This window comes from Esox lucius, chromosome 7 (assembly GCF_011004845.1).
Source record: "Esox lucius isolate fEsoLuc1 chromosome 7, fEsoLuc1.pri, whole genome shotgun sequence".
Taxonomy (NCBI): Eukaryota; Metazoa; Chordata; class Actinopteri; order Esociformes; family Esocidae; genus Esox; species Esox lucius.
This window is the reverse complement of record NC_047575.1, coordinates 19,233,705-19,246,580: the sequence shown is the minus strand read 5'-3', so window position 1 is coordinate 19,246,580 and position 12,876 is coordinate 19,233,705. Positions and strand designations below refer to the sequence as shown.

The 12,876-nt window shown below is 39.3% G+C and overlaps 2 protein-coding genes across 4 annotated transcripts; both read right to left on the bottom strand.

Moving 5' to 3' along the window:
* Positions 1 to 9: 9 nt before the first annotated feature.
* Positions 10 to 4,221, bottom strand: rraga (Ras-related GTP binding A). Of its 3 annotated transcripts, none has more exons than XM_010898821.5 (10): positions 4,051 to 4,221; positions 3,075 to 3,181; positions 2,856 to 2,955; positions 2,648 to 2,714; positions 2,336 to 2,558; positions 2,111 to 2,206; positions 1,914 to 2,036; positions 887 to 978; positions 666 to 781; positions 10 to 576 (listed from the first exon to the last, which is right to left on the bottom strand). In XM_010898821.5, exons 2-10 carry the CDS (start codon positions 3,099 to 3,101, stop codon positions 473 to 475), a joined length of 948 nt encoding a protein of 315 aa, XP_010897123.1. In that variant the 5' UTR covers positions 3,102 to 3,181; positions 4,051 to 4,221; the 3' UTR covers positions 10 to 472. The 3 variants fall into 3 exon arrangements, with proteins under 3 accessions (XP_010897123.1, XP_010897124.1, XP_010897126.1); XM_010898822.4 differs by lacking the exon at positions 4,051 to 4,221 and adding an exon at positions 3,884 to 3,989; XM_010898824.5 differs by lacking the exon at positions 4,051 to 4,221 and adding an exon at positions 3,879 to 3,980.
* A 2,504-nt stretch (positions 4,222 to 6,725) lies between these two features.
* On the bottom strand, positions 6,726 to 11,920 carry chmp1b (chromatin modifying protein 1B). The gene is made up of 8 exons (XM_010898820.4): positions 11,763 to 11,920; positions 10,127 to 10,224; positions 9,877 to 10,023; positions 9,599 to 9,667; positions 9,143 to 9,250; positions 8,995 to 9,038; positions 8,830 to 8,902; positions 6,726 to 8,569 (listed from the first exon to the last, which is right to left on the bottom strand). Exons 1-8 carry the CDS (start codon positions 11,776 to 11,778, stop codon positions 8,525 to 8,527), a joined length of 600 nt encoding a protein of 199 aa, XP_010897122.2. The 5' UTR covers positions 11,779 to 11,920; the 3' UTR covers positions 6,726 to 8,524.
* Positions 11,921 to 12,876: the final 956 nt, after the last annotated feature.

The following is a 12,876-nucleotide window of genomic DNA, read 5'->3' as shown; positions in this document are numbered from 1 at the left end:
CTGAAAAAGACTTCTCCATGTGCCTTATTTATTTGGCAATTCAAAAAAAGGAATGCACAATACCAGGTTTAACATCTGCACCAACTGTGTAGTTATCCAGTGTGCATGATAGCATGGTGACAAATAAGAACAAACCACTAGAAGTGACAACAGCAGATCATTGTAAATGTAGTCAAGTAACTACCAATGCAGAAAATCTGTGGCTCCTTTTACTCAAAATACTTTGCTTATTTACAAAATAACAGAAACCAAGACTGCATTGGTATCCAATTAACCATAAAATTAGCATTTCATTAACCTAAGCTATAATTCTAAATCAATTGTCTGAGAAAGGCATCATAGTTCATGATACATTATCACATTTTGTCTTCGAGGGAAAAAACCGTGAGACAATGAAGCACAGGGCTTGTATGTGTTGTCAGGCTGGACCGTAGCCTGCTGTCTGTGGACTGATTGGTTCAGCTGGCAGGGGCTAGCGCATACGCATGTGCAGGCTGTGCTTGGGTCCATCCACACGCTCCAGCTTCTCAAAATGTTTCCTGGCGTTGCGGATGTTAATGAGCGTGGCTGCAGAGGCTACACGTAAAGAACATTTTGGATGGTCACGTTACATGCTATTCTCATATACTAGAATGGATTTCTGGTCAAGGAGAACAGCCACTTACGTATGGAGGGGTCCGACATGATCACCATAACATATGTATTAGAGGTGAAGACATCGATGAAGGCTGCAAAGTTAGAGTTCCTCACCTCCATGCTCTGGAAAGAGGCTGCCAGTTTACTGCAAAGAAAAGTACAGCGTTATGAAAACACCAAAAGACCGATGCCAGGTCAAGATGCAGTGAAGTCACCACAGAGACATATTCCTTCTGAAGGATCACCTTACCTACAACTGAGCTTGAACTGTTTGATGATGTTACTGATCTTCTCAAAACGGTGAGCATCCCGCTGCTCTTTGCACTGATAGTGAGATATTACCTGTAACACAAACATTTAGTTGATCTTTGACAGATATAATATGAAATTCAAACCACATTAATTAGCAGCAACTAAAGTATGTGTCTAAGTCATTTAATAGTTTCATTTGTAAAATGTGGTTTGTTAGCCTATATATCTAGTTGTGATTCTGGAGAATTTTTTTTTACTTTCTATGGTTTCCTACAATACTTATATAGCTTAAGGAAACATTCTAGCAATATTTGTATTAGCTACTTAAGGGTTGCTTTGCAGGCTGACTGGCATGTATTGAGTTTGAGAATCATTGAAGTATTGCAACCGTACACACCTAAACAAACGGCTACATTAAACAGTTCTTCCAGCAATGACTGATTCACATGATTCGATTCAACACAATGAACAGATTCCTAATAAAGGAATGGCCTTATTTCATTATCTCTGACCTTTTGAAAAGGGTTGCACTTTTACTAAAGACTTAGAAGCTCCAGTGCATGTTTATTCTCTACTCTTTATAGAACAGGCTAGCTGTAGTCATCCTTTCCTAGGCATGAAGTGAGGAGGAATTTGGCTGTGGATAAGAGAAGTTGCCACCAGCCCATTGAATATAACATAGGAAATTAATACATTTGCAGAATACAAACTGCACGTGACGAATTATCTGGGTGTTTAGTGAAACACTTATTCTCTAAAGGTAAATGAAAAGGATTTACAGACACTCAAATTAACTATTACGGATTGAGATAACTAGCCAAGCTACAAGATCTTTTGAATTTGCTATTATGGAATTGATAAAATATAATGTATAATATTCTCTAAATTAATTACAGAATTTAATACATATCCAGGATTTTCATGCCCATACAAACTCGGATTACATCATTGATAGAAATGACACCATTTCCAAACATCAGCTATTGAAAAATTCAAGCAAGTTTTTAATAGCTAAAAGCAATTACCAGAAAAGTTGCTCTCTCAAACAGAAGCACTTCATCTGCTTCAATGATCTGAGCGAAGTTACGCAGATTCGTCTCCAGCTGCTGTACATTAGGGATCAGCTGATAAACAATACTGGACCATGCCTTGAGATGGAGAACAATGTGTTAGTCAGAAAATCACCTGACAGTACAGACAAACATGAAAACAGAGCAGCAACCTTGTACAGAGTTTCATCCCAGATTGACGTTCTGAAGCAGGTGCAAGCCAAAGGCCTGGACAGCCGCCTAAGGTCCTCTTCTCGCTCCTTAAAGATCTGGAAAGAGAAATGTGGGGGACACTCATCTCTTAACCATAGAGATGTAAGCATATATGCTCAAATAAAAGGCTACTAATTGGTTGGTCAAGTGTGTGTGGCAAGAAGTTTATGCGATCCCCAACTCACCAGGTCTCTTTGGTCCTCCTGAACAAGATCCATTTTGTGCACCAGGCAGAAGACCTTAGCATCAGGGGAGTTCTGAAGGATGGCCTCCAGACAGGACTGGTAGTAATGCATGTCCTTCTCCAGCTCACGGCTCTCCACATCAAACACATATATCAGCACCTCCACGTTCCTGAATATGTTGTCTCTTTGGCTGGTAAAGTAGTTCTCCATGAATGTGTCTTGTCTGAAACACAGAAAGCAGATTGTTAATTGTGGTGATAGTAATTTGATGCTATAAAATGTATCAATTTAGGTTAAGAGAGTTTGACATACCCTCCACAGTCCCACAAGTTTAAAACCAAATTGCCAAGGAATCGCACATGAGAGTGCTCCACATCAACTAATTGGAAAGAAAATAAGAGAAAGCAAGATTTCAATCATTAGAACCGGCTGAGCATCAACAAAACTTGTCTTTGACAACTATTACAATTAGTTATTTTCAGCCTGCTTAACATGTTCAGACACTTCAGCTAGCACTTACTCGTGGCTCCCAGGCGGCGTGTGTCTCTGGCTATGTAGTTAGCAAAGATAATGGATCTCATACTTGTCTTCCCAGACCCACTCTTGCCCATCAGCAGCACCTTTATATGACATCAACCAATTACATATTAGGGGACAACCACATTAATACTACTTTTCTGACAGTCCAGTGTTTTAATACTTAACACAATATGGGGAAAAAAGACATTAGTTTACCCACCTTTTTCTTCATGGCTGTGCTTGACATCCCCTTAATTGTGCAGTTTGCTGAATAATGCTGAATCACTGGTCAGTTTGACTTGCCCTCTTCAGCCTGTACTTTATCAGCTTCAGCAAAACACAAATAACAAAAACATAAAATGAGAAACACACAGGAAACACTGAAATATGGTTAGTAGACAGTAACACCCAAGTAGACATGACATTACAGCAAAATTACTAGTGAATTATATTCATAGCAAGATTATATTACACAAAATAAGGATAATAAAACAGGGCTATGTGAAAAATCCAAATAAAAACATATGCATCATCACTACTATACAGTACCAATTAGCTAACGAGTAGCTAGCTAGCAGTTCTGTTCACAAAAAGGAATATACAATAAACAAAACGGGATTGCAACTTTAGCTGTTATTGAATTCAGGTGTAGCCAGATATTTTATGTTAGCTAGCCAGAACTTGCTATGTTTGAATTGGACAATCGGTTACCGAGATAGTTTCCCTAATGTTCTTCCCGAAGAAATAAACGAGTACAGTAAACGACAGTGGGCTGTATTTTATAAATACAAGGTAAAGGTACGACAAGGAGCGAGCAAGTTAGTTTTCGTAAGCTACAGCTTTGCTAACGTCAAACGTTTTTGCTAGCTAACTAGTTACAGTAGGAGTTCAGATCACAAAGAAGTTAGCCGTCCTTAGTCTGAACTGTAGTTGTCTAGGCAAGGAAAATATACTAAATTCTACACAAATTATTTAAATGTTAGTTATATCTCCTTATTTTGGTTTCAAAGACCATTGTTCATACATTACTTGTTTTGATAGCTAGCGAGCGTATAGGTCCATTGCTTGCTGATTTTACGCCTTCACAAACATACTGTGGCATATAGTCCCTAGCTGCTGTTGTACTTCTAGCTAGCCAAAGAACGTAAGCTGGCAGGCCCAAAACATGCAATAACATTTGATAATGATTATATTACCGACGCCAGGTCATCTGAAACGTTATCGCCTGAAAGGGCTGGTTGACGCACGTAAAATGAAAACCGAAAAACAGATGTTAAAAATAATTTGGGTAGTTGAATTGATAGCAACATAAGCTAGATTTAACTTTGATGTTTCACGTGACTTTCACCAACAGCGGGGAGGGGCGATTTCATGTGACTCAAGAATGCAGGGATGCGTTCAGTACGAAAAAAAGGTGTGTAACGTAGCATTAAACGGACGAACTACCAAAAGCACGTTAACTGTTATGAAATTGAGAAAGAGGCGGACTATAGCATGCCCGATCATGCCCTAGGCATTTAAACTACCTACCCAGGTATAACGTTTGATAGTCGAAAGCAATTTATCAACAAGAACAGAGAGCTGTGTTTTGGGGGAACTTGTTGTTCAGTACTAACAAGTAAGCAATGTAGGACACTTTGAATCAAATCAAATGTTATTTGTCACATGCTTTGTTTACGACAGGTGTCTACAAACAAATGCCTATTTGCATTCCCTTTTCCAAAAATAAAAATTAATAGAAATAAAATAGAAATAAAATCTAAATTACGTTAATAACTTACGTTGCTATTTACGGGGATTACAGGTGGATTGGTAATATAAAGTAGGTTGTTTAACAGTGTTGGGGCCTCTGGGTAAAACATGCAGTTTATTGTGTTGATGGTTAATGAGGCGCTGGTACCACATAGCAGGCATGGAAATAACAGTAGTCCATGTTATAAACCTTTGTCTTACTGACGTTGAAGGAGATTGTGGTCTTGCCAGGCCACTGACCAATTCCCTACAGATTAGATTCCACTTTATTATCATTGTACAAGTACAGTGCAACGGAATGCAGTAAGCATGTAACCAGAAGTGCAAAAACAGGAGTGCAGAAAATGTAAATGCAAGTACAAATGGCAATTCTAAATGTGCAATGAAGGCAAATTTAATGTAGCATGTGCAACTGAAATGTAGGGATATTAGCAATGAGTTTCCTGAGGTAGACAAGTACATGTAACAACTGAAAACGTCCTTATCAGACTTTGAAAAGCAATGTCACAGTCCAGTAGTACAAAGAGCGTAGTGCAACAAGGTCCCTGAGAGGCAGTACTAAGCGGTGGCCGGGTGGGTTTGTTTAGTGAAGGGTCACAGAGTTCAGCAGGGTTACAGTGGATGGGAAGTAACTTTTCCTGAGCCTGCTGGTGCGGGACCAAAGAGACCTGTACCACCTGCCAGATGTTAGGAGGGCAAACAGTTTGTAGCATGGGTGTGAAGGGTCCCCGATGATGTTGCGCACTCTGTACAGACCATGCTTGCAATGGAGGCCCACGATGGCTGGGAGCTGGGCACCAGTGATGTGCTGGGCGGTTTTCCCTACCTGTTGCTGGGCCTTCTGGATGGCCATGGAGTACCCAAACCAAACCACACTGTTGCACGGTTAGTCAGAATGCTCTTATTGTACAGTGGTTAATGTTTACAAGGACCTTGGGAGACAGGTGGGCTTTCTTCAGCCTCCTCAAAAGGTAAAAGCACTGCTGTGCCTTTTTGACCAAGGTTGAGGTCTTGAGGGTCCAGGAGAGGTCCTCAGAGATGTGGACACCCAGGAATTTGAAGCTGGGCACACGCACCTCAGTGCCATCGATGAGAACTGGGGTGTGACTAGGCTGTTGTCAGCAGTGGTGTTCAGGTCTACCACTATCTCCAGAAATCTGGATGATTCTGTTGAATCTGTGCATGGTCACACTGATGTGGATGAACAAGGAATACATGGGGGGATTAAGCCTGCACCCCTGAACAGCCCGTGTTATGGATGAGCAGGGTGGATGTAGCCAGCCTGTCAGTCAGGACGTTCAAGATCCATTTTTACATTTTCAGTCCCAGGTTCCTGAGCGTATTGATGAACATGAAAGGTATTATGTCATTCAACACTGAGATGTAGTTGACGAAAAGCATTCTTACATAGGTAATTGCTCTTTTCAACTGGGAGAGGGCAGTGTGAAGTGCAATTAGATTGTGATGTTGGGGCATTTTGCAAATCAGAGTGGGTTAAGGATGATGGTTATGACGTGAACCATTATTCGCTTTTCATGACTACAGATCTGAGTGCTGCTGGATTATGGCCATTCATGCAGGTTGCCTATCAGAACTGACTGCCGAAGTATGGATGTGTTCTAGAGCTAGGGATACATGTTAGGGATACATTTCTTATGTAATGCATAACCTTGTATGCAAGGTTCAAATGTCAGACATGCATTCACCGTTTTAAAATGAAACCCTGTAATCTTTTAAAATTGGTAACATACAACAGGGTGAAACAAAAATACATAGTACTAGAAGCTAAAAGTTTTATAAAAGTTTATTTTTAATAAACTAATCATTTTGGACAAAAACTAACTCAGTTATCAATCATATGTCAGAATGCACCAACCAATCTCTTCAGAAAAAGCCTTTCTGATACAGGATATGAGAATATATACATGTCATAATTTCTGAACAATTATGAAGAAAAAGTGAATAAAATATTGTATTTGAAAATGGCAAAACAAACAGACACCAAAAAGAAAAATCATATGACATAGCTCAATAGTTCATAGTTCAATCCCAAAAGAGGCCTGAAAACTAATTAAAAAAAAACAAACAGACATAAGCATTAGATACAGAAGCAACCATCTCAATTTTCACAGACCACTTTATTAGGTACATCTATCTAGTATCTAGTAGGACCTACATATGCTGCAAGGTTCAACACATTGTACGTTCAGAAAGGCCCTTCTGCACACCACTGATGTAAAGAATTTGAGTACTTGTTACTCTGGCCATCCACCCCTGACCTTTTTCGCCCACAGAACTGCTTTTCACCAGATGTTTTTATTGCAGTATTCTTTGTAAACTCTAGACTCTATAGTGTGTGAAAATCCCAGGAGCTCAATGTTTCTGAGATGCTAGAACCAACATGTCTGGCACCAACAATTATACCACAGTCAAAGTGGATTGGATCATTTGTTTTCCCCATTCTTATTTTTGGTCAAAAAACTAAACATCTTAATCATGTCTGGATGATTCATAAAGTGAGTTGCAGCCGCATAATTCACTTTTGGCTATTTGCATTAACAGCAGGTGTACCTAATAAAGTTTTTGTTTTAGTGTTGGTAGGCTGGCTTACATAGCTGTATATATACACTTGTCATATGATAAATTAAGAACACCAATACAGACCCTACAGCAAGCCTCTTAAACACAATAGGATCTTGAAAGAGAAAAACTAAATGAGACAAAGAAAATTTGTCTTCAAGTTCAGGCCATGTAGCATGAAGCTCTCATAAACTATGTCTCCATTCAATTGGCAAAATATTTTAATGCGAGTATTCCAAAAAAATGCCTAAATACAATATACTAAGTTTCCCACCATTGGTTTGTTTTCACCTGACCTTTTGTAAATAGAAAGCAATGCATGACAGTAACGTACTACTGTTTGCTTGAGTTGTCATGTACCAAATAAAAATCTAAAGTAGTTTGGTCAAATCTGGTCTTGGCAGCAACGCTAACCAAAAGCTTGCAAATACAGTGCAGGTAGGCTACCCTACCTGCGTTGATTATGGGAATGATTACTGTAATTTGCTCATCACTCCTGAACTTTCACCACCCTAAAGAAGAAAATGTTCCTTATTCCGGCTAGCATGTGTAACCACATCATATACAGCAGGGGTGTCAAAACGGTTCCATGGAGTGCCAAGTGTCTGCAGGTTTTTGGTTTTTCCTATAAATTGGTTCCCAGTTCAGGCCTAAACAATCAGGTGAGGGTAGAAACTAACCAATTAGTGACCTAACTAATCAATCATGTTCAAGGTGAGAGCGAAAACCCGCAGACACTTCATTGTATTGTATCATTGTATGACACAAATTGTGTTTTGCTATGATGGGTATTGTATCAATATTTGCTCATGAACTCACGTGCACTGCCATTTTTTGCATTATACATTTAACAGATACAAAAAGATCCCACCATGTTGAACAAAGACTTTCTATTGAGATCATAAAGACAGATAAGATCCCTTCATGGCGTCTGTGAGTGCTCAGGCAGATCCATACAGGGCATCCTCCATGTTAAAGCAGTGAACTGACTGCCAGAACTTCCAACTTCATTGGCTGATACTGTCCTCCAACAGGGTCATCAGTCATGGGATCATGTCTCCTACCAGGTCATTGGGAGGGATCAGCAAACAAATGGCAATGAAGATGAAACTTGCATCCAGTTGACTAAATTAAAATGGCGTCATGTCCAACCGGGTCATCGGGAATGATCAGCCAATCGTGAACAAAAGGTACAACTTTAAAATGGATTGCCCCACAGATGCCATAATTAGCTATAACTATACAGGGACGATTTATCTATCTATATATCTCTATAGGCATGATATTACTCGCATTAAAACTTTAAATGGACACGGCGTTATAGTTGGAGTTCTTCCATTACATCTGGTCACGAAGTTTAGCAAGCCTCGAAGACAGTTCATCCTGAAAACAAATAAACAGGCGTTAATGTTGTTAGAGATGTCTAACTGAAACTTATTTATTATAGTCTGAGAAGGTATTTGGGCCTAAGGACAACATTCTTGCATGCCAGACGAGGCACAGCTACAATAATCATATCAGTATTGTTATATTTGCTTTATTCTCCCAATAATTACATTTCAATAAATCTTTAGTAGACCATTGAAACTTAGTGTGGTAGGGAATAATAATACACTGGTTTGGGGCCTATTCCTATACTGTACCTGCTCTGCCGATGCTACGCTGGTACCAACTGAACCAGTCTGTCCTTGTGGGAGCTCCATGTTCAGGTCCAACCTAAACACACACACACATTGATATGTAAACAATTTCGCTCTATAATAAGCTTTTTCATGAATAAAGAAAACCACAAAATTAGGAATACTTACCCTGCTTCATCAGCCAATTCATGCATTAGTGAATCCACTTGATTCTGAAAAACACATCGCTGACAGTTAATTTCCAATGATTGTGAAAAGAGCAGAAGTAGAAGAAATGAACCACAAGGGCAAAATCCATAAATAACCATGATATTACCTGTGGGGTGGTAAGTGTGGTTGTGCTACTCATGGTGTCCTCCATTTGGGCTGTCTGTACATCCAATGTCTCAAACTGATGTTCAAACTTGTCCATGAGGCTGGAGATCTAGAGAGATATTGGATGAAAATACTTAAAGATGGACACACACACACACACACACACACACACACGTACTTCCTATACTTTTGGGGACAAGAAACGTGTCTCTTTTCACTGTCTCCAAACCCTAATTCTAACCCTAAACTTAGAATCCTAACCTTTATTCCTAAATTTAACCAAACCCCAATCACTACACGTAACCCCAATTCTAACATAATCCCTAATTGTAAGTTTTACCCTAAATCTAACCCCTTGAGGCAGAATTGCATTATTAACTTACCAAAAAAACAATTTTTACTACTCTTCATATTACAGGTCCCAACATGTGTAGATAGACCTGATTCAAACACTTACCTTCTCCAAGTTCATACTCTTCAGTGTGGCATCCATGCCTTTCACCACTCCAGCCATAGATTTAGTGACCTGCAGAACATTACTAAAATGAAACTGTACCTCGGTGTGGGTTGGACAACGAAACTGTGTCCAAATGTTCACTCCGTAAGAGTGTGAAACCATCTTAAGCAAAAATATTTAACCCAAATCATAAATGGTGTTATAAAGCGTAAACAACTGTTGATCCGCAAACCAAGAATGTCACTGATAAGTATTTTGGGGATTCTGTACTACTGAACCTTGTTCATTGTGACTGCTGTCTGCACTCTGGCGGCCACTGCCTCGATCCGAGCACTCATCCGAAGGAAGTTGACGGACTGGTTCTTCTGTCTGATGGCGTTTTCCGCATGGATACGTGCCACTTCCACATTTCCTTTTTGGATAGCCTAAATTGAGTATTAAGGGTCAGTATACCAACATTCTGAGATGATATGGTCAGTTCTGATGAGTTGATTGGGGGATTGACTTATTAGGTAAAATCCTACTTACTTTCTTGACTTTGGCCTTCTCTGCCTTTTCTTCTTTGTCACATTTCTTAGAGCTTCGTTGCAGTTCTTTGGCTGCAAACTTCAGATTGAAGAGATGCTCTGTGATGGGAAGTTAAAGACTGTTCAAAAATGTTTCAACTGAGCGTATTGCGGCTACTAATATCTAAAAGTAGGATTAAAACAGTTATTGACAGTATTTATATGTGAGGAATGTATGATTTGAAGTGACTGAAATATACCAGAAAGGTATTGGGAATTGCAGAAGAACATCAGGCAATACTTTTGTATGATCGGTGTAGAGAATAACTTCATCACTGACATTCCTTTTTCCTGTCAGAACAGAGTGGACACCAGACTAAAAACCAATGAATCCTGCCCTGTTTACAGGCCCTGCTGAGGAAAATGTGTAGACAGCAGCTATAAGAAACTACTGACAGTAGCAGTTTTGACAACCAAATATTTTTAATATTTTAGGAGACATTACCTAAATGCTGTGCTACCACTACATAAGGCCTGTGACATAATCATGTAAATAAGTGGAAATGCCAGCCATGCTCCCAGGCAATGGATGTCTTCAGACTAAAGCTAAAAACATTGTTAGTGCAAAAATTACACTGTTTCATTCACTGGTATAACTTTTTCAGCAGCTTGAGTTAGACGGTATCCTTTCATCCATAGATGGTGATGATGGAATGTGTATTGATTGTGTCGTAGAGCAGTGTGTAAGAAATATTATTTAATAATATAACATTTGTAGTGATCATTCCGGACAGGATTTTAAAGAATTTATGGATAAATAGAAATCTAAAAATGAAGATGGAACACTATTGACAGATGAATATTGCACTTTGGGAATTGCAGTGCAGATGTGCCATTACAACTCAGGATCTTCTAGTCATGGAATAACGGCAATGACTGTGGGGGACCTGGAAAGAATGGTGGAAATTTTATCAACCTGTCAGAGGGGTGTCCGACACGGTTGCCTTGTCACTTCACGTTCTAGTGACTCCTTGTGGAGGGTTAGGCCAATGCTAGCTCAACTCTGGTTGTTAACTGGAGATGTTTAGGTGGTCTGACACTTTGGCCTGCCAGGTGACATAACCAGGTGATTAACTGTTTAATAGACCAATAAAAAAAAAGTTCCAAACCGATCTGCAATAACATCAAAGTGGGATCTGGTTAACAGTCCCCACTTTGACCATTCCCAGAAAGTCCAAGCTAAATTCTTGCTTGAAAATGAACTTTTTACTAAGATGTTTTTGTTATTTCGTTTAACCATTTTAATTTAATCAACATAAGGTACTTACTCAGAAATGATTGCCATTGCGAAGAAAAATTGCTACATTGGGCCTGTAATAGTAATACCGAACTGGTTCTTCATTACTATAGACAATGCCTGCCTATGGATGTCGTCACAATAACAGCAAACACCAAACTTTGTCACCAATAAATCCAATAATCTATCGACTATAAGTTTAAATACAAATATAAACCTCATATCTATAGATTTTCGTAATAATATTGACACAAGGCACGGAGTAGACTTTCGGGAGCTGAACAAAACATCAGGCGATCCTATTTCCTGGTAACATTTGCATGCCTCTCGCACTAGTTAGTAAACATTTTCAAAAGGATACTCTCCATATTCGACATGCTGGTAAGCTCTTGTTAGTCCGAGAATAGATAGAGAATGTATGTAATGTCTACGGTCTTCTTTTCGATGTCGACACAAGTAAACCCTTTCTATTCTTATTTTAGTTTTCTTGTCGCTGATACTTCCGGCTACACTACCCAAATAAAAATACGTCACCATCACGTGTTCAGGGGTGTTTTCGTTTCATTTGACGTCATCTAGCTAAAAAAAAAGAGCTTATTTTTGTAAGTTGGTGACATTTGATGATGGTGGATTGTTACATTTTCCACGGTGTTGTAACATATTTAGTGTACAGCCTATTCATCCCTCTATGTCAGCATCTATGGCTGTACATAGACAATCAAATCAGATTTTGGGGTTGGGGGATTTCCTGTGCCTGAGTTACGCCTGCTACGTTTAGCGTTGGCGTTGGGGAGTGGGCGGTGAACAAGCTTGATTGATGATTAGGTTTGCATCTCTGGATCACGGCAGTGAGCGAAAGGATGACTCACCCTCTGTCTGATATGATATTCACCCTCTTTGCAGGAGCTCCGCCAGTGCATCCCAAGCTCATCCTGCTCTGCTCAATTACCCTTAAATGATAAGCTACTGAGGCCTTTATGGACCGTGTACTTACACGGACTCTTTCCACCCACCCTCGAGGAGTGTGCATTATTCCAGTAACACAAACAAACTCTCCTATAACACAACACTAGGCACAAACTACTTCATTTTGAACTCTAGTGTTAGACAAGAATTATGCTGCTTGCATTGCACAGATTCAGTCATCGCATAAGCTTTTTTAGCATGTATTATAGGACAGTTAACATATAATTGCAAACATTATTTGTGGTTGGGTCAGGCAGTTTACAATTTATTTCAATCTGTCAGTTTGACACTTGTGCTTAATATCATCTAAAGCACAATATATATATATATATATATATATATATATATATATATATGAACTTATATCATCTAAATATAGATGATATATGATACATATATAGATGATATAGATAGATGATATGTAGATAGATCCAATAAGGAACAGAGACCACCGTGAGTTACCGTAAAGTCGTGACGCCAGATTGCCATGGAAACTAGATTACGCTCGC

Excerpts from the sequence above, each read along its gene's own strand:
- rraga (XM_010898821.5), bottom strand. The coding sequence starts at position 3,101 with ATGTCAAGCACAGCCATGAAGAAAAAG. Across the intron at positions 2,207-2,335 it reads AGGAGGACCAAAGAGACCTG|ATCTTTAAGGAGCGAGAAGA; the intron begins GTGAGTTGGGGA and ends TTCTCTTTCCAG. Across the intron at positions 979-1,913 it reads TTGAGAGAGCAACTTTTCTG|GTAATATCTCACTATCAGTG; the intron begins GTAATTGCTTTT and ends TTTGTGTTACAG.
- chmp1b (XM_010898820.4), bottom strand. Across the intron at positions 10,024-10,126 it reads AGAAGGCCAAAGTCAAGAAA|GCTATCCAAAAAGGAAATGT; the intron begins GTAAGTAGGATT and ends TACTCAATTTAG. Across the intron at positions 9,668-9,876 it reads CAGCAGTCACAATGAACAAG|GTCACTAAATCTATGGCTGG; the intron begins GTTCAGTAGTAC and ends AATGTTCTGCAG.